This window comes from Strix uralensis, chromosome Z (genome assembly GCF_047716275.1).
Source record: "Strix uralensis isolate ZFMK-TIS-50842 chromosome Z, bStrUra1, whole genome shotgun sequence".
NCBI lineage: Eukaryota > Metazoa > Chordata > Aves > Strigiformes > Strigidae > Strix > Strix uralensis.
The window spans coordinates 72,527,010-72,551,557 of NC_134012.1; the positions used below are offsets into that span (position 1 = coordinate 72,527,010).

The window sequence follows — 24,548 nt, forward strand, 5'->3', positions numbered from 1 at the left end:
CTCCTTCCAAAGCACAAACGAGCCATATCAATCATTACAGACCAACAAATCCTCCTGAATGCTCTGTAACAATACAGGCCTTTAGAACAAGAGACAAAGTACCAGATATACGCCCAAAGAACACAAATGCAAAAACTTAAATCATGAAGACAACACACAAGTGTTTCTACAGTTATCATATTCATGTATCAGAGCTTTGACTTTGTAAGAGTATTCAATGTCCAAAACTGGAAGGTTAAAATTGTTCAAGAAATAAGACTCAGAAAATACACATACCAAAGATAGTTCCTGGATAAACGGGTAGCATGTAGTTAAGTACCTAGGAAAGACACGTGCTTCTGACTGTTCTGACCATGTCACAGTTACTGCCGCATGTTTTGGAACAAAGTGTTTGATCTCTGCTGACAACTTGATGCTTTGGGAAACAAAACGTTTTTTGGCTATGTGTGTTTGGAGATTAATGTTACAAGTGAAAAATACTCATCCTTGTGAGCTCAGCTGTCATAGGAAAGTGTTTGCTCTTTTCTAACAAAACGTGCAAAACAATAAAGCTCACCAAAAGGAAACAGAGGAAAAGGAAGAAACAAAACAAATGAATTGTAAGAGATACGTGACTGCTGTGGAAAGTTATTTCCTTCAATACCCACATTTATCATGAAATACTCAGATCAGTTACAGAAAGAACAGACGCTCACTTCACACAAGATGCAGTAAACGCTAATATAGGAATTCTTACTTTAGATTTGAACAATACAAGCTAAAATTCATAACATGTACTAGCAAACTGTAAAATCAAGCTTGAAATATGTAACAACAATGGCTTTGTGTACGTCTGTATTTTAAGGTTGTCTGAAATGAATACTTAATTACAGAGCCTTCTCATTTCTGACACAACACAAATCTATTAAGATGAATTTTCCATTTATTCTGAAAACTGGGTATGTGTATCTGGAAGAACATTGAAATGAGACTCAAAAGTATTGCCATTACAGTGTTACACACCTTTACTCACTCTAATATATGCCACAAGTCATTCCTATGAGTGTATTTTGGGATAACTGACACACTACATGAAAACGGATTTTTTCCACTTGTCAACGCCAGTTTGAATAACTAAATAACACACAAGGCTTTTAAAAATATTTGAAAAGTAATTTCAATGCTTGATCATATAAACTGGACTCCTTGCATCCTCTAGTAGCTCAGCAGTCACCAGTGTTGTAAACATTTAAAGAGCTCTGACAGCCTAAGGTAAATTACAAATAGCTGCAAATTCTTCTGTTTCTGAATTTACCAGGCAGATCCAAATAGAGAATGAACATCCATTGTAACAGGCTAATCACTAACTTTAAAGACCCAGGAGCCTAATCTGGAAATAAATTGCAATGCAACGCCTATGATACTGGTTAGAATTTGTGCATCCGTCTTTAAAGCGACCGTTATGTCTACCTGTCCTTGCGACAGACTCTCCACTGACTGAAAAAGCCTTTTTCACACTTAAGCTCAGTGGAAGTAATGTCTGGGGTTCCCCCACAGGTGGCGGGCCGTGACTGGCTGTGCACCAGCCAGAGCTGCCCCCCACCCGGGTCTGCCCTTCCAGAAGGACTCTTCGCCTCCGCCCTCAACCGAAGCGCGACTCAAGGCGCGGTGCGAATCACCCGTCCCGACGGAGGCCCGCGAACAGGCGGAGCGCTCGGCCCCGCGGGGCCGCACGCAACTGCCCCCGCGCGGGCAGACCCCGGCTGCCGCCAGCCCGGCCGCCGGGCGAGCGAACGGCAGCTCGCCGCGGGGCCCGGGGTAGCTGCGGGCCGAGGCAGGCCGCCCGCGGCTCCCACACCCACGCCGGGCGGAGGAGACGGCTCGCCTAAGTGTGGCCCCGCAAGCCGTTGCGCAGCAGGCCGGGAGGAGCCGGGGAGGGCGCGGGGGGGACTGCGAGGAGGTGCCGCCGCCCTTACCTCGCCGTCACGGCCCGAGCGCGGCCGCCGCTCCGCGGACATGGCGTGGGCGGGCCGCGGCCCCCGCCCCGCCGCCCCCAGCGCACCCCGCGTCCCTGCCGCCCCGCGCAGCGGCGCGCCGCGATGACGTTGTCGTCGCCGCCGCCGCCGCAGAGGGGCCGCTGGGCCGGGCTGGGGAGCCGCCGCGGCCGGGAGGCGCCCGCCGCCGGAGCCCGGGGCAGCGCGGCACGGGGCGACTTTCTGAGAGAAGAGCACCGTTCACAGCACAGTCGCTTAACTGCGGCTGCGAGCTGCCGGCGCATGCGCCAAGAGCGGCCCCGGCCCAGTGTTTGAGCGAACAGGTGAGGGCAGCGTCTGATCCGGCAGGGCGTAAAGTTAGTCACCTCCCGGCGACGGGCCGGCGGAAAGGAAAGGCTTTTAAGGACCACCAGCGGCAGTGGGACATCGAAAGACAACGCCCAGGACTCTGGTGCTGAAGCCCTGAGGAAAAGCATGGTTTAAGCACAGGTCAGCAAGATCCTTCTAATAGAGTAATAATCCTTCTAAGATGGTTCTTCTGGTTACAGTGCCTGCTTGGCCCTTGCAGAGCCCCGCTATCAGGGGTAAGAGTAGGAAGTCTTGACCTTCAGCACTGTGAGCCTATTACAGGCCATGTGACCAGCACCGAGGTAGACATCTCTAGTACCCTTAGAGGAAAGACAATGAGGGTTACTTTTCTCACCAAATTTGGCAGGTTACTTACCTCTGCCCATCATCAGAACAGCCTTAATCACAAGCACACAGTAGACAGGGAGAGCATGTACTTCATCGGTTAAGCTATGTGCAGGTGGTCCTGGTTTTGTTGGCCTTCCAAGTCCTACACAGCTGCAGTGCTAGCTTGCATGTGAAATTAGACACAACCAGTGGTGCTATACAGTTATTCAAACACCAAATACACTGAAGAACCTTTTAAAAAAAAGTTGATGGCATGGTATGAGTACAGGGTCCCAAGATGCTAGTGACCATTCTGATGGAATTTATTACTTGTCAGACTTGCATGCCAGCAAAGGTGAGCTGCTGGATTTAATATTAAGAGTCGGGTCGACACAGCGCTGAGAGATATGGTGTAGCTGGAAACTGTCAGATGATCTTCAAGGTCCTTTCCAACCTAGATGAATCTGTGATGGGCTCAGCTTGCTAAGAAAGGCTGATCAGTTTCCTTGTATTAGGCCTGACCTTTTACATTGTTAAGGAAAAGGAGTTCATGCTCTCCTACAACCAGCAGCTGCTTTTGTCAGATGAAAAGCATTCAGTTTACTTTGACAACACTTCTAAACACCTACTGCCCACACAAAGAGTACATGCTAGCTTCCCAGAAAAAGTAGGATGCAAGACAGGAAGTATAGGCTAAAACCACAGACTAAAAAGCTTGCAGCAGAAGGATAACTGGTACTACTAAAGTAAATCAAACACGCATAAAAATATCTCTTAAGAAGTATTAAGTACTACTTAACACCTTAAAATATCACTGAATATCCCACACTGGAAGGGACCCACAAGAATTGCACCCAACTCCTGACTCCACACAGTGCAACCTCAAAGTTAGACCATCTCCAAGAGCATTGTCCAAACACTTCTTGAAAACCAACAGCCTCGGGGCCACAACCACTTCCGCAGGGAGCTTGTTCCAGTGCTTGATCACCTTTTTCAGTGAGTAACTTTTTCCTGATATCCAGTCTGAACTTCCCCTAACACAGCGTTAACTCATTCCCTTGCATCCTATCACCAGACACCTCATGAGAAGTAGGATGACAAGGAGTCACTGCAGAATAATTAGTCCCATTATAACCTACATCAGCTACAGAGTCCTCTAATTTCAGCGTGTCAGAAGCTAGTTTGAGTATTACCTGTCACTGCCAGCTTTCTTTTCAGACCGTCTGCAGTTCGCAATTCAAATCAGGATTAGGAACTTTGGCCTGTAGGGCAAAGTAATTCTTGCAGAGAAACAAAATAGGTTCACTAAGTTTATTTTTTCCTGAAGTAGGTACTCTTAACATGTTAGACAAGGAATATTTGTTTTGTCTGGTGAATTAGAACTCTAGGCACTGAGGTTTTATAGAGCATTAAAACTACAGTTTATTTCTTTACACATAAACAGGTGAGCCATTGGATTTGAACATACTACAGTTGGCAGAAAAGCTGAGTGCAAAAGTTATTGAACACAGATAACAAGTGATCACCTAGGCAGAGCATGCAATACATAATCTTTAATAAACAAAATTCACTGAAAAGTCAGGCACTTACATTAACAGTAAAGAAGACAGTGTCATCACTCTTTGAACACAATAGCAGCCTACTTGGAATTGCATTTGACTGAGCTTTGTTGCTGTGAATAATACAGCTCATGCACAGGTATGGATGTATGTTTTGTACATTTTAAAGTATTCACTGAATACTACCAACATATATACACTCATAGACATAGTTCCAGAAGATTTAGCAGAAAATTTATAGACAATTATTCATTTCTTCTCATCCTTTGGAAGAGGTCTTCGGAAGAGAAGAATATGCGGTTCTGCGGAAATAAAATTGAACAAAGTGTCAGTCTGTCCCATAAGACTTGATTACAAGGATTTATTCCATTTAGGAAGTCTTGAACAGTAGTCGAAGCTTGTCAAATAATAAGCAGATGAACAAGTCCACAAATACGGCCCCATGTGTAGTATTAATAGATCAATTTTGCAGTAACCTTATAACAGTCAAACTGGTGCTGCTTTTGGAAGTTTTATACCAGATGTTGGCAGTATCATAAACTTAAGGTATTTACAGGAAGGAAGTACCGGAAAAAATACAGAATATATTTAGTTGGTATTGGTACTAACTCTGTCTCTCTACATTAGGCTGTTTGATGAGCTTTGTTACTGTAACTTAGACTAACAAACTGTTGATGCTGTCCTTGTTAGGCACATATTGTGAAGCATCAACAAAAATGACTTTACTTAATACAGCCAGCTTACATTATTACTGATCTAACTTAATTGTAAACTCCTCCAAAAAAGCCAGAAGTATCAAAAGGTGCCCAGGTAAGGGAAACACTGGCAGGTTATACTAATTTATTCCCCTGGTTCTTCAGAAACTTGGAACTCCATACTGCTGCAATTCATCTACCACCACTTACTTTTTAGTCAGGCTTGTCAATGGTAAGCTACTTTGGCTGTTTTCAGCACATCCTAGTTGGCAGTTTTAGGGCTCCACACCCTGCTATTTGAAAGATTGGTTTTAAGTGTTGCTTTTAGTGGGCTGTATTACTAGAGTTCAAACTATACTGTAGACTTTCCAGAGCATTAATACAGGACCTTGTCTGCAGGAGCATCTATTAAGCATTTGTAGAAAAAGTACATGCTGTTTATTTAAAAATATACTGCTGTATAAAGTTTGGTTCAGTCACTGAGATACTAACATTATTCAAGAGCTCAAAGAAGCCTATTTCTATATGCATATAGGAACAATTTCCAGTCTGGCACATTTTGTCTACTGACAGACCACACATACCTAGGACAAAGCATTTTGCAAATCTGGGAGCAAGATGTGAAGGTTTAAAATAAAGGCTGTTATGTTGCTTTTGTTGACAAATGCACCAGGCAGTTGATAGTTTAGACCCTTTTGTTCATCTAATTCTGTTCAGATGAACTTACCTGGCTCATGGATCATATAGTGAACCCAGCCAAGACTTTGCTGAACGCCAAGTCGTCTCCACTCCTCTTCGGACATTAGATGGGATTTTGGCACTTGTTTTGAAAGTTCTCTTGGCAGCATCACATGTCTGTGGAGGTTTTATTATTAAACACACTACATACATTAACGCCTGTGTACACTAGAAAACTTGCACAGATACACACTGAAACACAGTAAGCAAGTTCAGTTATGAATACCAGCAATCCCTATAAATAAGTCTTGGGTGCTGACTGATACCACTGATTATGAAGCATCTGTCCCAGAATCCAGTTTTAAAATCACTTTGTCTACTAAACATTACATCTGTAATGAAACTGTATACTGGAACAGCCAACCTACCTCCTAGAAGAGACTGTATAGAAGAATGTGTTCCTGGCAACTGGCAGTCATATCACGTATTTCAAAAATAAGGGCTTTGGACTTTTAGAACGACTGATAAAGTCACTCGTTTGTATTTTGCATTCTGTAACCAACAATGTATTCTCCACAGAGAAAGTGCTGGTTTATAGAGACAGAACACTAACACCACTTAAGAGCCCCAATCTGTCAGCTGAGGAGAAACACAGTCTGCTCTCCACATTTTCAAGTTCCTTTATCACTTAGTACAAAGCAATGCGTTCAATTGTGGTTTTGAGAGCATAGCTGCTAAGAGGGACACTAGACCTCTACACGGAGGAACAAAACCCCTGATTTGCAGTAGTGCTTTCAAGTAAGCCTAGAGGACTGAATTTCAACAGTATCAGTTATAATCCAGATCTGACTGGTGATATATGACAGCTTTGAAAACTAGCAAATGTCTCGAAGGCAGTACGAACTACATTTATTAATACTAGGTGTTGGCGTGGCCTTACGAACTGCCTTCAAAGATGACACGTAAAGCAAAACACACGCTTCATCCACATTCAGAGCTCGATCGCGTCACTCTCCGCCGAGCAGAGCATTCTGAACACAACGGTTGGGGCTCCCTGCTTCAGTTCCCCATAGTACCTGACCGAGGGAGGCGGCACCGCCGGCCCGTTCCCCCCTCCCCCGAGAGCGGCGCCGCCGCGGCCGCGCGGTTACCTCTCGAGCCACCAGCGGGGCGGGGCGCGCCGCTCCCCCCCGCCCCCCCCGGCGGCCGCCAGCCAGGCCTCGCCCGCGGGGCGCCCCAGCCCCGCTCTGCCGCTCCCAGCTTCATCGCCCGGCTCCGCCGCTTCCTTCACCGCCCTCCGGGGCTTGCATCGCCCGCTCACCGAACGGCGGCCCTGGAAGGGCCAGCCGAGACCGGCACTCGAATCACCCGCCCTCCTCCCCCCAGCTGGTCCGAGGCGACGCAAAAACCCACCGCCAAGAGGCAAGGCACGGCCCCTCCCCGCAGGCTTTAAGCCCCTCTGGCCCCACGGAAGCCAGGGTCACGCTCGCTGCCGCCACAGGCCGAGCGTACTCCCTGAGAGCATGGCACCAGCCCCGGGAGAGACGCCTGCCCGAGCCGCCGCGCCCTCCCGCCGCTCCGAAAGAGCCGGCAGGAGCCCCCCCTTAATGCCTTCAACCGGCCCTCCCGCCCTCTCCCACTGCCTCGTACCGGTACTCGTACTGATCGTCAAAGTACTTGTCAGAATAGTAGATCTGCTTGTGGGCCATGGCGAGAGACGGCAGCGGCAGCAACAGCACCCGCCTCACACGGACAACCCCACCGACTAACCCCGCGCTTCCGCCACCCGCTCGGTTTGAATCTAACAGCGCGACTCTCATTGGCGGCGCCGCGACAGCCAATCGCGTGCCGGGCCACCGCGTGACTGACCGCTCGCCCTCCCACCCATCCCCGGAGCCGCCGGGGCATTACGTAAGGGGTGGCGGTGGGAGGGCGGTGCGCGGGGCGGGCGTGGCGGCGCCGGGGCGCGGTGGTTGGCTCAGCCGCCGGCGGGGCCGGGCGCTTCCAGCACTTTCCAGGGGAGGGCGGGGTGTGCGGGAGAGGCGGTTGGGGCCGGTGGCGGGCGCGGTCCTGCGCGTGTCGCGATGCCCTTGGCGCGGCCCTGGCGGCTGCGGTCCCGGGCGTCCAGGGGATTGCGCATGGCGGGCAGCGGGGGAGAGCCTCCTCCGGCCCCTTAGTAAAGTTTCAGGTTAAAATCAGGCGTGTGCTGTGCCTTGGTGCCGCTCTGCACTGCGTACCGTGGGGCCGGGGAGGTTTTGTGAACTCGTGGTACGCTGGTCTGCGGTCGTTTCACAAACACGACTGCTCCCCTGAGTTGGAAGGCTGTGGCGTCTGTAGTACTTAATGTGCTGCTTGCGCAGAGTGCAAACAAACGTGGGGTGCAGGTGTGCTCAGAGCTGTGTGGGGTCTGTGGAGAGGATTTCTGTTTACCAACATTCCTAGCCAGCAAAACAGCACAGTAAATGCTGTCATGGCAAAACATAATTAGCAGCTTGCCAGGATTTAATGAGGCACTTCAGTTCCTAGGATATGAGTGTTATTTTTGGCATCAGGCTTTCTCAGAAGGTAAATACTGGATTCTGCACTTTTCTAAACTCCAGTGGTATTTCTTGGGTGTAGCTGCCCTGTTGAGATAAGCTTAGTGGGAATGTTTCCAGAAAGGGCAATCTCACCATTACCATGTTCTGTGCCCCCTGCTGAACCATCCCACTCTGCAGGCTAGGGTAAGGTTGTAACTGCACAGTACAAGGAGTGAACGATGATCACTCAAAAGGTTTCACCGAATAACAGGTTTACTTGAAACTTGGCAGTGGCACAACGGATAGTGTAAAGGCTAGGCAAAACTCAACACCAAGACTTGTGAATACAATGGAGAACAGTGATTTAGGCAAAACGCAAAAGATCACCCATATGTGCCTAGAATGAGGTCAGAAAAGAGAGAGAAAAAGATAAGGAGTGGGAGAAATGAAAATGTATCACCACCTTTGGATTCAGCATGGACCTCTGCTCATAGCTGAAGTCCTCCAGTGGCGGACATGCGGGCCTGAATATGCGTCTTCTCCTCCTTTTACACTGTAAGTGCCCACCCCCACAGGCAGGGATTCTGGCATCACTGAGCAAGCGCAGTCAAGTTTGAGAACGTTCTGGAAATGAGTCAGTGGGCTGCGGGGGGTCTTGGTGATCTTGCACTCTCCCCTCCCCAGACTTGACCAAGGGTTACCTTCCACAGGTGCACACACACAGCAGCTTGACTGGGGATTAGCTTTCACAGGCACGTATGTGCGGGCAAAGGGTAGTCTGTGTGGTTCTTGAGAGCAGGGATGCTGCCCCACCTCCACAGATCCTGTCTGCTTGCTTTTGCTTGTATCAAGACAGAGGTTTGAGACAATTCCCTGCTCCATTTTGACGTGGGGCCTCACACCTCCCTATGGCGTGCTGCTGTCTCCTCTCCTTGTTGGGCCTCTGTAGTAAAAGAAGACTAATTTTCTGCTTTCATGGTGCTACCAGAAACACAGGTATGGTCTGTGATCATGTGATATATCTGCCTGAAATCTGTTCTGATTGGGGGGGGGGCGCAGAAAATGCAGTCATGTGAAGCGCAAGTGCTAAAACACATGCATGTGTAGGGCTGATAACTTTTAGCAGCATTGTTTTTACTGGTACTGGAGCCTGATGTATTAAATGCTAAATTTTAAACCAGTATCATGCATTTTATCTGTGAAAAGGAGTCTTTATAATCTAGCAGTAATATTTTTCTCTTGATTGCATCGCATGGCATGTTGATACAGGTCATTTATAGGCAAAATGAAGTCAGTATTTTTGTACTGATGTAGTTAAATGTGTGGAATTCCATTCATTAACAAAGATCCTCAGCAGGAGTATCAATTCCAGTATGATCATACAAGTACAAACCACCTGCAAGTTTTCTAAGGTATTGGTTGGATTATTCAAAACAGAGTATGGGTTTTTTTTTTCTTAGTTTCAGGCAGCACAATTGTTATTTTTGAATACTTAAGGCAGAGAATACACAATATTTTCTGTTAGGAATTGCGTTTTGTAGTAATGGAAAGAAAGATCAAACCACCACAGCAAAGGGGTTCAGCTGGATGGAAGACATTTCATCTATGTGCCTTCTTTATAACCTTTCAGTTTATCATCTCATGCATATGGAACGTGAGAGAAAATTGGCCTTTATGGAAGTCTACGTATAACCCTCCTTTCAGAAGTGAAAGCCTGTATTCCCTCTAAAACAACTTTTCCTTCTATTGCAAATACAAATGTACCAAATCATAGTTTGGAAGAGGATTAAAAGGATTCTTAGGCAGGTATGCATCCAATTCTCTTTGAGATCCCTCAAATTATATTGAAAATCATCATTGCTCAGAGTTGAATAACTTTATTTGTCAGGCAACTGGTAGAGCTAACAAAACTGACATACTGGTTTTAGTAATCCAGGGTTAGGAGATCTTACTTGGTACCGGACTGCCATTTCACCTTCTTCTTTCATAATTTCTTTTCCCTGATAAGACTTAAAAACATTGGTGAATGATAAATAATGTGACAGTAACAGGAATTTGTAAAGTTTCACTAATAATTTGGTATCTTTTTCCTAAAATGAAAACATTAAGGATATAATTTGTAAAATTATTGAAATAAATTAATAAGTTTGCTAAAAGGTTAAGCATATTAAATGGTTAAGCTTGATAATAATTTCCAGGCACATGAATGACAAGAAGAGGATCAGGAGTAGGCAGTATGGATTCATCAAGGGGAAGTCATGCTTGACCAACTTGTTAAACTTCTATGATCAAATGGCCTGGAAGAGCCAGGGAGAGAGTAGCAGTTACTGTCTACCTTGACTTCAGTAAGATTTTGATACTGTCTCCCATAACATCTTCATAGAGAAGCTGTTGATGTACGGGCTTGGTGTGCAGACAGTGAGGTGAATGGCCAGGCCCAGAGGGTGGTGCTACATAGTGCAGAGTCTAGTTGGAGGCCAGTAACTAATTATTGGTGTATCCCAGGGGTAAATACTGGGTCTGATCCTGTTCAAGGTCTTCATTAATCATCTGCACTATGGGGCTGAGTGTTCACAGCAGGTTTGCAGATGACACGAAACTGGGAGGAGTGGCTGATATACCAGGGGGTTGTGCTGCCAGGTCAGTGGGCTGCAGAAATGGGCTGAGAGAAACCTCATGAAATTGAACAAGGGGAAGTGCAAAGTCCTGCACCTGGAGAGAAACAACCACCAGCATCAGTGCATGGTGGGAACCAATGAGCTGGAGATCGGCTTTGTAGAAAAGGACCTGGGAGTCCTGGTGGACACCAAGTTGAACATGGGTCAGCAGTGTGCCCTTGCAGCAAAGAAGGCTAACTGTATCCTGGGCTGTATTAGGAGGAGTATTGCCAGCAGGTTGAGAGAGGTGATTTTTTCCCTCCATTCAGCACTGGTGAGGCCACTGCTGGAATACTGTGCTGAGTTCTGTGCTCCGCAGTACAGGAGAGAGATGGACATATAGGAGAGAGTCCAATGAAGGGCCACAAAGATGATGACGGGACTGGAGCTTCTCTTCAGAGGAAAGACTGAGAGAGCTGGGACTATTCAGCCTGGAGAAGACTCGGGGGACCTTATCAATGTATATAAAAACGTGAAAGCAAGGTGCAAAGAATACAGAGGCAGGCACTTTCCAGTGACAGGACTAGAGGCAATGGGCACAAACTGAAACACGGGAGGTTCCTCCTGAACATGAGGACACACATATTTACTGTGGGGGTGATAGGGCACTGGCAGAAGTTGCTCAGAGAGCTGCTGGAGCCTCCATCTTTGGAGATACTCCAAGCCATGTAGACATGGTCCTGGGCAAGGGGCTTGAGCAGGAATGTCAGACCAGATGACCCCCACAGGTCCCTTCCAGCCTCAGCCATACTGTGTGATACTGTGTGAAACAGGGCTCTTCAGCATTTTCTTCAAAATACAGAAAGACTGTGACAGCCACACTGCAAATAAGGCATAAACTGTTTTCTGTCCAGTGTGGAGAGAAGAAAAATGCTTAAACTTTGTCAAGGTAGCTTTGAGGTAGGCTTTAGGAAACATTTTGTATCAGTACCTAATTTATCGAATAAGAACATTTTAGAAAAAACCCCATCCTGCAGTAATGTTTTAGGTCCAACTGTTCCTGTCTCTGATCAGTGATTTCCTTGAGGCCTGTTTTCTGTGGTTGTGTCAGTTATGCCTTCCCACTGTGACTTTTGCCAGTATTGAGCTGTAGAAAAAAAGCATTTTTTAATCCAGTGCTGTAGAATGATCCTTTAATTTGAATTGTAATACATTTTCAAATTCAGCGAAGTTAGTTTCTGGAATTAGGATTATTAGGTGATGGATCCAGATCTTGACTCTGAAGCTTCTGAACCAGGTCAGAAGTGAATAAAGCCACAAATACCGATTTATTAAAGATAATATACTCTATTTATTAAAGAGAAAAGCTACTGACTAGCTCTTACCATACACTTGTGCCTCAGCATGTTGAAGGCGTATATTGAACCATATATCAAAGAAGTTTGCCATAGTACAGACTGAAAAGGGTTCCACATAGCCTCAGGGGCATAGGTCTGTTAGCAGAAACATGTGAGCTGCTCAGCTGAAAAGCGTGCTCCTGCTCAAAGCCTTGTCTGATTAGGTTTTGCTGCTGAAACACAAGATAAAACTTTAAAATGGCAAACCCTTGAAGAGAACATTCTTGAGCTTCTCTATCTTGTGTAGCTGTTACGCAGGCGTGTATAATTTTGAGCAGCAGTAATCTGCGTTCTGTATGAGAACAGCATGACTAGTCAGCATAGAACCTCTTCAGGACTAAAGATGGACTATGAACATGGGGATTTTTTGGATGATTTCATATATTTGGACAATAGCAGATTTAAATCCTCTGTGTAACCTTTTGCTTGTGACCAAAGCCATCCACAGAGCTATGTGGACTATGATAAATAAAAATCTGTCATAATGGAGGGCCCATGTGCACCTCACTATTACATATACAGAATCCAGGATGTAAGTTACAGTGGATAAAAATATTTTTCGTGCTTTTTGACAGAAGGGGAAGATGCAGAGTTTTCCATCTGTGGTGTACATAGAATTTCTGATTATAATTCTTTGCAGCTTTTTCTGTTCAGTTCTGTCAGATATATGAAAAATTTGAGTTACATGTGCTTCTACTGCAGTTCTGTTTTCAGACATCCTTATAATACACTAATGTTGGTTACTTGAATATATTTTGCTGAATAGAACAGCAAGATCACAGTCAAGGAACCTTGTGTTCTGTCTTCATGAGTCATAATCATATACACAGTCAATAATTTATGAATAATTTGCATGTGAATCACATTCATAACATATATTGACAAACCATTATCTGTGCTTTTATGTTTTTAATGTTTCCTGTGGAAACAAGACTTAAACTAATTGAACTCTCCATTGGTTTTGATCCTCAATTAGCTTTTGAACCTATTGGCTGGTTTGGTGAAACTTAACAGAAATATCGCTAAATAAATGGTTGCAGGTTTCATGATAACAGGTGGCCGTATAGAGCAGAAGCACTCTGATGTGAGACAACATTACAGTTAAACTAATATACTAGACACCAAAGAATCTGAATGGGAAAAAAGATTTTATATAAATCCCTCAGTGGTAAATCAGCCTTTGGTGCACATGCCTTCTGAGACAGTAAAGCAAATCATTCACAAACCATGAGTCAGTAGAAAATCAGCCTCATGTAGTTCTGATATTTAGTAAACTAACTTTTTATTTGAGTGTGATTTATTTTCTGGCTTTTATGGTATTTACCTAGTATTTCACAAGTCCAGTAATCCTCAAAGCACTGATCCTCCAGACTTGATCAGGATACTCATATGTGTCAAATTAACAATATTTGTCTTTGCAGACTTCAACTTTAGTTTATCTTAATTTAGATACGTAAATTTGGATTTACTGCCTTACTTAATTTGAAAAACATTTTCATAAGCATGGAGTTGTTTGTGTGCTAATAAACCTGCACTCAGTTAATGAAGAAAATTGATTAGTTTTGCTTTGTTTTTCAGTTCACACAAAAATGTGAACCAGGTCTTGAAGAGACTAAAGAATGATGCTATGTTTGGGTGGTTTAGCTGTCTGTAAATAAATCAGTGTCAGTTTTGAAAATCATCTACCTGAATTACTGAGGATTTCCATCTGAGAGAGGATAAAGTGACTTGAGAAACAGAGCCAATGATGCATGCTTCTTCCAGTACCTGCACTGGCTCAAGAACTCCATTTTGAGGCATTGCTGAATAAACTACTCTCAAGTCATAGAAGAGCCCAGCTTGCAAGGTGGGGGTAGAGATAATGTCTGCGATCCATTCAGATCTTTGCAGAGCTTGGAGGCTAGTGTTGATCTGTGTTGTTTCATTGAGATTTAACTCTCCCTAACTCTATGGATTTTCCTGTGAAAGGAGTGATCAGAACCTTGTCTAAAGACTACAGCTCAGATCTGAAAAAGAGCCACAATGATGTATTCCCATGTTAAACAAAATCAATAATGCTGAATTTAGCAGATGATGATTTCCATAGCAACCAATGCTCATATAACAAATTCAGGATTATACTGTATAATGACTGGAGAATCAAACACAAGAAGATGCTGTCAAATGAGTCACAATCCTACTCAGATTTTTCCTGTGGGCTGTGCAATGTGGTAGTATCTCAAAGGGGACCAATGGCAAAAAATCTGCAGTGGAATCTCAGAGTTTCTCAGTTACTGGATATTTTTGACACAGTGGTTAAATAGTTTTGAGTAGAAGTTTTATTTAAACTTAAAAAATGTCAGTGCTAGACCTGAGAAAAGGTCCGTTTAGCCAAACTTATCTCTGCAGCTTTCTATAATGGATGCCTTCCGTAATGGAAGAGTCTAAGTGTTGGAGAAGTATGTGATGATATGTTCCCAGATTACACTGGACTCCAGGGATTACTGAGGGATTTCTTTGCAAATAACAGGCCCAGGTGGATTTTTGTTTCATAAATTTTCCATCTTTGGGCCAAACATCCTGTCTCCACAGTATCTTGTTGCAAGGAGTTCTGTAGCTGAGTAAGTTCCCTTATGAGAACAGGAATCTTTTGTTTATGTTAATTCTGCTACATCCTGGGTTTTGTATTGGAAGAATTATTGTGATATATTTATTTATTGTCCCAGATCTTTGTAGTTTTCAGAGGTAGCATTTATATACTACAGTATTATAGGCTGGGATTTTGAATCTGAGCCCAATTAATAGACTTTTTTTTTTTCTCCCCTCCCCTTAGGTAAATATTTCTCATTGATTTCTGTGAAGTTACTCAAATGTTTAAAATGAATCACTTGTAAATTTTGTACATACACAGGAGGGAAAGCAAATGTATGTGACCTGAAAATACATCTGTTTGCAAGTATTATAAAGCGTTTTAATAGGTTGCTACAAAATATTGTTTAACTGAAGTAGTAGAGGATGAATGAATTCAAATGAAATTGAATGGAATCTGAATAAACCACATATATACAAATAGTTTTTCTTCTGGTTATTGTAACAATGTAAGGTTTAAAATAGCCACTGGAGGGCTCACTGATCTCATGTTAAATGACAAGCCGGTCTTTGAAAGCCAGTACTTGCAGTTTTGGCAGTATTGATTGGTGCACTAACCATTTGAAGAAGACTAGGTGATAACAGAATTTTTGCAGATAATGGGCAGAGACCACTTACATTTCCATCTCAAAGAATAACGCTTTTGTCATTAATACCTGTGTCACGGTGTGGGAACATTTACAAAGATTTGGAAGGTAGGAGGATCTAAATATCATAGAATAAATATAAAGGACCAGAGTTCCCACCCCCTTACCATAAAAATCTAAAAAGTTGTCCTGTCAGGCCAGCAGGGTTTCCCGATTTTGAGGAGCCACCCGCACAGCACATCTGACAGATCTTCCCCTCCCTCCTCTGTTCGGTGGTTGACACTGAAGCCTCAGTGATGAGTCAGGCCCAGGGCTGTGGCCTTTCTGGACTACTTGGTAGAGCTGGGATCAAATGCAACACATTCAATTGGTGTCAGTTTCTCCTGGCATTTTGAATGAAGTCTTTCTTTCATTCAGAACTTAGTTTTCAAAAACTTTGGGAACAATTCTGATTTCATACTGTAATCTTCTTCTATTGGCCTCAGCCTGAATTTTTCCTTTTGTCGTTTTTTTCATAATCTGTCTTGAATATGTAGATTATCATCCTATCCCTGATACAATAAATGCAGCTAAACAGTTTATATTTAGTATTGCCATCTTGCTTGAGTTCAGAGCACTATTTACCACTCTTCTGTGGGATAAACATGTGCTGAACAGAATACACTGTTCCTGGAGTGATTTTGCCAGTCACATGTGGGGTTGTATTATTCTTTCTGCTCCTGTGAGTATGTATTATCCCAGAACTTCACTAAGTCTGTTGCCTTACTTCATGGAAACCACTGGGAACTTGTTCTCCAGTGGTCATTTTCAGTTCTGCTTATTTCCAAATATTTCACTTGCACTGAATAGCTATTTGAATTCTTTCCTGTGATTTTGAATGCATTTTGCAAGCTAATTCTTTTTTCTTTTAATCCCTGCTTATATGTCTCAACTTTCAGTGTTCCTGGTGACTCCTTTCTTTATTATACATAGTAGAACAATCATCTGTTGCTGAGACTACTTTGGATGTGTCTTGGCAGGTAAACGTCTTTTATCGTTCACAATTAAGTATACATATTTTTAGTTTCTTAGTGTTTAACAATGAAAAATATCCACCAGTTAACTCTCCCATTATACATTACCATGCAGTATCTCTCTGGAAAATAATTTAACATTTATAGATGGGAAGAAGGTTCTACCTGGAAATAAATTTTGTCAGAGTCCATCCTTCAGACTCAAAACATTTATCAAAATCACCTCTGCATTGCATTTGCCCCACTCTTGCTGTTCATGGGGCCATGTTGCAAATCTGGTACAAAAAAGAACTTCTTAACATGACTTCATTTCTAAAACTGGTGTAAGTTGGAAGTATGCTCAGTTTGAAACCTTGTAGTTTTTTTCCAGCTTATCTAATGAAAGGAATTGACTCTGCCCTAAACTATTCTTTAGAAGAATGTAGGAGAACATGCCTTTTTTCAGTTATCCTAAGAATATCCTTGACTGAAGTCTTGCTTGGTGTGGTGGTTTGACCTTGGCTAAATGCCAGGTACCCACCAAGTCGCTCTATCACTTCCCCCCCTTTTCCCTTTTTTTCTCAACAGGGCAAAGAGGGGAAAGAAAATAAGATAGGAAAAAAAAACCCAACCCTTGTGGGTAAAACAACAGCAGTTTTAATATAAGCAAAGTGAAGCAAAGGTCCATGCGCGGAAGCAAAAAAAAAAAAAACCACAACAGATTTATTCTCTACTTCCCATGAACAGGCGATGTCGGTTCTTCTCAGGAAGCAGGGCTCCAATACGTGTAGTGGTTGCCTCGGAGGACCAAGGGTGACCCCACCCCCTTCCTCCTTTCTCCCAGCTTTATACTGAGCAGATGTCATATGGTCTGGAATATCCCTTTGGTCAGTTCGGGTCAGCTGTCCTGGTTGTGTCCCCTCCCAAGATCTTGCCCACCCCGTCCCACTGTGGGGGGGAAAATGTCAGAAAGAGCCTTGGTGTTGTGTAAGCACCACTCAGCAGTAGCCACAACACCAGTGTGCTATCAACACCCTGCCAGCTCCCAACATAAAACACAGCACCAGGAGGGCTGCTACAGGGGAAAACCAATTCTGGCTCAGCCAGACCCGGTACACTTGGCCATAATTGAATCTTACATCATTACATACACGTATATACAGACTTAGGTTTTTAAAAAAAATTTAAAATTCGCCAAATTCATCGAAGAGAAACACGGGCAAATGATTCAGCTGGCTTTGCAGGTATTAAAACTTGCCTGTTCTTGTTTTTAGCATCACATCAGCGGTGTTGTCATGGATACTGAGCCAGGTCCTGTTTTGCCAGATTGCAGATGTGCTAAAAATGGGAATTTCCCTTCCCCCCTGTTAACCATTCTTGTAGACTTGTTTGAGGGTCCACTGAAATCAATGAGAAGTCTTTGGTCATCTCAGCAGATTTTGGACTATGATGTAAGTGAACAGTAGAATGCCAGCAAATATTGTTTCATAATAGCTGTCAGATATTTTTTACATCTTACTCTGTTGAAAATTAGATGCAAGTTACAAGCTTTTTCTCATGCTGGAACATAGAGAACTTGAAGCTTCTGCTGGCTTAGTCTGGTAGTGCAGCTCCCACATCTTGCTATTCCTCCGATGGTAACCTGTTATCGCTGCAAGAGAGTCATGCAGGCTCAAACTATTAGGTCTTGGGGGTGCCCTTCTGGAAAACAATTTTTTTAACTTTTATTTTGGGGCATAATCTTTGCATCAGAGGTTGAAAATGTGGACTGACAGCAGATTTGGAAATAGTTCTCTTATATTGTTTTATCTTCTGATACTTTCAGCTCAGTGCAAGTGCCCTGGGAGCATGCCCCCACTCTGGGGGGAGTTGGCTGCAGAGACCAGGGCCAGCACTGAGCCAGTGCAGTCGAGGGTGGCCCCTTCCCACTGGTGACAGTGGTGGGAAGAGGCTCCCGGGCAGCACTGCCAGGAGGCCATACCAAGGTTGATCCCCGCCTGCAGGAGCTGCAGTCCCCACTGTGTCACAGGCACGACTGTCCCTGGCCAGCCACCCTGGATCTGCTGGCTGGGCTGTCACACTGGGCTCCCAGCACCCCTTCCTTTAGGAAGCTGTTGGTCCTTGCTTTTCCCTGACACTAAAATTTTTCAGCTGTATCTTAAAATTGTCATGTCTGTAATACCTCCTTTTTTGTCTTTCAGTGTACATTCAAATCCTGCCAATACTATGTGCCAGCTTACAGAGGGAGCTAGAGGGATTTCAGTTTCTCCTTTCCCCCAAACCCTTCTTCCAACTCACCCTCCTCTGTGATGCTGGAATCACCTGCCACTCCTGACTCACTGGTCATGCTCATCCTACCTACTGTACAGCACAGAGCTGGAGTCTGGGTGACCCTCCCTGTCCTCAGCCTCAGGCCAGAGGCTGTATGATGCATTGTATCTCAAACTAATGCCGGTAGCTGAGACTTTATGAATTGTCTCTTATTTTTTTTGGTGTGAAATTCCCTAAATTTACTGCTGGCCATGCTGATTTTAACCTTAGATGAAACAGTAAAGGCGATTGAAAACACAAGCTTGATTCTTTGTGAAGACAGAAAAATATTGTTAATTTGTCTCTTTACATGCATTCTGGAATAGTGCAAGCATTCGGCAGGGGGAGGATTGAGGATGTATAAGTTTGATTCACATTTTTAACTGAATCTGCACTGTGGCATTGTCTGTGGGATGTGCCCGCCAGAATGCACCCTGGGCTCTCCATTCCCATTCTGCATAGACCAAGGCCAGGCCAAAACATGCCACAACTTCCATTTCCTATGGAAACTATGGTGGGTGGTGGAAATGGCTTGTAGCGGCATCTTTACTGACTGTCATCTGCGAGACACAGTTGCCATACTCATCCAAATCTGATCAGAGCTTCCGCTTTCATCCTCCTCAGCTTACATAACTTGCCTTACAAATTTGTTTATTAAGACAATTGCTACATATTTGGTATATGTAGCTTTCCAATAGCGTATAACTTTAGTATCAAATCCTACAGCTGTCTTTACAAAGAACTGGGATAAATATTGTCACTGCTCTTGGTTTGCAACTGCAGTATGGTACGGATATAAATCTGGAACAGTAGTGTTTTAAAAAGCCATAAAATGCATAAAACTTTGATAAAGTACTTGGGTCTTACACCTACAAATCTGTTTTGGGAAGGTGCCAGAAACAAAAATGGGAGTAAGAAGTGTATGTTTCTGGATACCAGCTAAACTAATTGTTGCCTGAGATTGAGTTCACAGGTTTTTTTGTTTCAGCATTACAAAACTGTTTACAGAAATTATTATGCTTTGGGTAGATGGTGTTATACTTGGAGTTTGGGTTTTGACAGATAGAAAATATTTAATTTCACGTCAGAAGAAATAGATTTCGAAGGCCTTGTTGTCAGGTCTACTCTTTTGTACATTCGCATAGTGGCAAAACAAATCTGAAATGAGTCCCCATCCTTTGGAAAAATTCAGATGACACGGATCTGTCATTACGATTATATATTATTATCATATGTGGAGTGGGTTTGACACAGAAAGAAAATTAAATAGTAAAGGACAAACTCAGACTCGTTATCCATGCTGAAGGCAGGAGATGGAGTTCTTTCTCCATGGGCTCCAGGGCAGAAATATGCAAGCACTGTATGGATCTAGATGTGTGTATTTTCTTGTGAGATGAAAGGTTGCATGTGGGATGAATGCTCTGGTTTGATAATGCTCTGTTTTCTCCTGCTTGATATCAGCTACTAATCTGTACTGCTGCAAGGGAGACCTCAGTGAAGACAGGGCTAGTTTGATTTTTAAGGGCACAAGAGCAGTCTAAACTTAGTATAGCTGGTCATCTAGGTTTCTTTGGTGACAGAGATGGACTTTCATAAAGACAAAATTAGTATGTGCTCTCAATTTTCCTGTAAAAGAATCCTCTACTGACTGGAGAGGAAGCCTAGGCAGATTAACTTGTTCCTCAAAGTTAATCCTTATGTGTACCTCTTGACTTTTAATTACATTGATCATCGACATCAGTAGTTGGATGCTAAGCAGTGAAGTTTAGACTTCAAAATTGCCAGTTCACAGTCTGAAAATGCTTGAAGTGTGTTTTAAACAGCAAAATGTGTTTCATCTATGAAATACCAAATTGCCTTTCATTAGGGACACTTTTCCCAGTGTCTTTGTATTATATTTTTTTAATGTAAAATATATACATATATAACAAATCTATGAAATCTCATAAAATAGTATCTCTGGAGTGTTTCTCTGACATTATTGTGCATTTTTGTATGTCTTAGTTATGCCTGAGGAGTCTGAAAACTTTCTTCAATATGCCTTATAGTATAGCCAGCGTTACCATGGTGCCTTGTAACATTTTTCCCATCAGCAGATGGAGCTACCAGGGAAAAAAAGATTCAAGGGATGAATTTTGGAATGGATTAACACTAAAATAAACTTATTATAAAAATGCTCCATATGATTGATGGTAAATTAAAGCAAACAGTCCTGTAATGTATCATCTGTTAGTTAAACATGTGCTCTCATTTATCTGATCTATAAATAACTAGTCAGTGACTGTAGATTAGTAACAATTAATGACAACCTTTACTTAAATTGAAGCTGTATCCCCTTATTTAAGCCCTCACACTAATATTTGGAAGAGTGGAAAAAATTAACCTTCAGGATGTTTAATATTGTACTTTCTCAAAAGATAGAATAGAGCCATTGGTCTGCATATGGGAATCAGGAATGTGCTGATTTAAGATTTTCATAGAGTTGGTGTGATGGTGCAGTCAGCTCCTTCGTGGAGATGAGGTGGGGTGTGAGAGGGAAAAGATCTTACTGAGGGTATTACTGGTAGCATGGCTCCTCACCAATCCGTTGAAGACTAATAGTGATGCTTAAACAAATCCATAGTTTACCCAGATTTTCCAAAGCACATATTCCTCATGACTGCCAAAATACATCACTTTGCACTGTTTCAGAGCGCCTTACCAAGTATGGGTTTTGTGATGTTTCCAGGAGATAAGCTAGGTAGTGAGGCTTTAAATATGTTTAAATATATTGCTTTTTTAATATAGTCAATCATATGATTGAGCTTTTATAACTACAATATGCTTGCTGAAGACATACTGCTTTATCAGTATGGAATGCTTTGTGTGCTCCAGTTTCAACTGTCACAGGATAAGGATGTGTTTTGCTCCAACTGTTGTTCAAGATGAAATTTTTTTTAGATGAGAGTATATAAATTGCAATACGGATTGTACAATCAAGTAACCAAGTACTGAACTTACTCTACTCTGGCACTTCAAAGAACAAGGGGAAAACTCAGACAGTAAGAGGATCAAATTATTTTTGTCCTTTTGTTTGCTTCACTTTTATGGTTACCAAAATAAAGATATGAGGAAAGAGTCTGAAGCTTAGTCTAAAATCAGCGGTTCTTCAACACGTATTTTGGCTCTGTCAGAATTCTTCCTGCTGCATGAAGCAAATTAAAAGGAAGAAGCTGAGTATTTTGCGACACTACAAATGTAACTGCGTAAGTGTACCTCAGATTTTAACTTGGAAAAACAATAGCTTGAACCTTACTTTCCTCAGTTATTTGTCTTACAGTAAGGTGTTGTTGCATTGGCTATTAATACTGTTATCTCTTCTGTGAATGAACAGAAGAATTTCAGTATTCATGGTGACATCTTTGGAAGCATTAAATGCATATACAAGCACTTTAAAATGGCTGAATGTAATTAGAACCGTAAGTTTGACAGTAAATCCTACAAAATTACAGTTTTTTTCACTGTGCAGAAGGCAAAACTAAATGAAATGGATGTTGTTAGCATCTGGTACGCATGATTACAGTTTTTTTGAGATGGTTGCATGTCATATTTATTGCACTCTGTGTGAGATCTATAGATGTGACTGATTGTGGTTTACCATTCAATTGTTGCATCTCATTCTGCCTCATTTATAATTGGGTGTTATGAAAGATGCCTCTTTCTGCAGCTCCAAAATATGAGGGGGGAGGAGGTCAAGTTCCCTTTAGTCCTTCAACCAGGAGTGCTCCAGTGCAATCATATATGCAACCACGTGCTCAGGACCTCTTATTTGGGAAAGTAACTGTCTAGTATTCTTCCAGTGCAGATAACCGCCAGGGACAGAATAGGTTCCTTGGATTCAATTCTCCTCCCTCATTTAAGATTAGGAAAAACACCACTTTAGTTCTGTTCCTGCAGATACTCTGGCCACCGTCTTGCTCCTGTTATACCCTCTACTGAGTATTAACTGCTCACTTTGCCGCATGTATGACATATTAGCACCATGTTCCCTAGTCTGGAAAGAAGATTAAAGATTTGAGGTGGCATAGCTGTGGGTTATTTGCATAAATTCCTTGCATTCTTCTAGTTCTCCATGCATTTCTATCACTGGTACACTAAAGAGTATGTACACATCATAAGGGTGAATAAGAATATCTTAATTTCTCAGTCTATAAGCCAAATGTGCATTTACTCACTTACTACTTTCCATATGTCACAAGTATCCTTTCAGGGCGGTTTTAGCACTCTGTGAAGCCCCCATGCTCTATGGGACTTTCTCAGACTGGCAAATTTCTTTTAGTTTTTTTCTGTTTTCATTCAGCGTCTTCTATAATGGTGTTATGGTCTGTGACATATGTCACTGAAATGTGAATAGTGAAGATGATGATAATTAGAAGGAAGATAATGATAGCAGGGTCCCAGTTTGGTTTTAAATGAATCTAGAGATTCTGATCTGCTGAGTTTAAAACAAGCCTTCTGAAGCAAATGAGAAGGATTCCTGTAATCTTGCACTGTTTGGGCATCATTGTTAATTAATGGGCTCCTCTGGACTTAACTGGCTCCTCAAAAATATTATAAATGAGAGAATAGTGTTATTTGCTTGCTTCTGATCTTTGTCTTAGATACTCTACAAAGAAAATCCTATCCTAGTTAATAGTGAGCAGTAGAAGATTTAATTAGAGAACTGAAATATCATTCCATGTTATACTTTAATGAAATGTATTTTTATTCATTAATTTATTCATTTATATATTCGTCTCTGAAAGGTTTGTTATCTTCTCACAATGCAAGTAAGAAAATACAGTACCTCTTCTGAAGTGTTTATATAACATTTCAATAAATGTTGTCGGGCCCTGCGCAGGTAAAAAGGTCTCCTGCAAGACTTATTGCAGAGTTGTCTCCCAGATTCTCATAGGATATAATAAAGGAAGAGTTGCATGACTTTTTTTTTTAAAGAAAAGCTAGTATATAGCATGTATGACAAATTCTTTAGTGTACAGGGAAAACACCTGGTGTCTCTTATGTATGATGTTCCTAGAATGCAGAAACTGGTGAAGAGGAAGCCTCTGGAGGTAGATTTTCTGAGCAGCTCTGATGGCATGTAGACCTGAAGCTGTAGGAATATGTTTTTTGTCCCAGGAGATAAGCTTTTTTTTTCCTGAAACAAATTTTTTTAATAAGCATGTATTGTAACTTAGCAATCAGAAGATAATTATATCCAAAGATGTTTAAAATTCAACTAGGTTTGGGTTTCTTGTTTTTTTTTTGTTTCACATTTGCTTGATTCTGTTTTTGCAGTTGTACTCCATGTTTTTGCCTTTATTTAGTCAACTTATATTTGGCTCAGAAAATGTATCATTTTATTAAATACACTGACTAGATAGCTTCCTGTATTCATATTTTTAAATGTAGATGGTTGAAATAAAAAAGGCAATAAATGCCCTTATTTTTCCTTTTAGCATTTTCCAAGACTTGCTGTATCATCCTGTAAAATTGTTTAACTGTCAACAAGTTCTTTGTCAGTGGTTTTGCTTTTTGGAGTAAAATTGATAAATGATGATACCTCCCCAGGCTTCCTCTTGCTAAATAGCATGGGGGACAGAGCAGAGGTTTCATCTGTAAGAACAGAAAATGCTTGAACGCCATTCAAAGTATTTGAGAGTTATGGGTGTTTTTAAAGGATGCTAAGCCATTAGGTGGACGAGCTGCTCACCCACCTGTAGTTACCAAAAAAAGCCAGCTGTTGTGGTTGTCTCCTAGAGAATAGGTTATTACTTATATGCCACCTGAGGAAACAGGAGGAGAAAGGAGCCAGAATCATCTCTTTAAAAACATACTAAATACAGAAGGAATGATGATTAAAAGGCCGCTGTGTTGCTTTTCACAGAAACAGCTAATGGGAAGATTGAATTGGGGGAGA

The 24,548-nt window shown here is 42.5% G+C and overlaps 3 protein-coding genes across 9 annotated transcripts in view; 1 reads left to right on the top strand and 2 right to left on the bottom strand.

The window, feature by feature from the left end:
- The window catches only part of SECISBP2 (SECIS binding protein 2), a 29,436-nt gene extending 27,177 nt beyond the window's left edge, over nucleotides 1-2,259 (bottom strand). For 4 of the 7 annotated variants that reach the window (XM_074856492.1, XM_074856494.1, XM_074856493.1 and 1 more), the window contains exon 1: nucleotides 1,956-2,259. In XM_074856492.1, coding sequence (XP_074712593.1) covers nucleotides 1,956-2,257 — 302 coding nt within the window. In that variant the 5' untranslated portion in view covers nucleotides 2,258-2,259. The remainder of the gene's footprint in view (nucleotides 1-1,955) is intronic. The other 3 variants (XM_074856495.1, XM_074856497.1, XM_074856496.1) reach the window with 3 other exon arrangements.
- A 7-nt stretch (nucleotides 2,260-2,266) lies between these two features.
- The window catches only part of SHC3 (SHC adaptor protein 3), a 103,072-nt gene continuing 80,790 nt past the window's right edge, over nucleotides 2,267-24,548 (top strand). The window contains exon 1 of the mRNA XM_074856509.1: nucleotides 2,267-2,462. The gene's annotated coding sequence lies outside the window, so the exon portion shown is untranslated. The remainder of the gene's footprint in view (nucleotides 2,463-24,548) is intronic.
- Nucleotides 4,046-7,446, bottom strand: CKS2 (CDC28 protein kinase regulatory subunit 2). The gene is made up of 3 exons (XM_074855511.1): nucleotides 7,231-7,446; nucleotides 5,630-5,757; nucleotides 4,046-4,509 (listed from the first exon to the last, which is right to left on the bottom strand). Exons 1-3 carry the CDS (start codon nucleotides 7,398-7,400, stop codon nucleotides 4,457-4,459), a joined length of 351 nt encoding a protein of 116 aa, XP_074711612.1. The 5' UTR covers nucleotides 7,401-7,446; the 3' UTR covers nucleotides 4,046-4,456.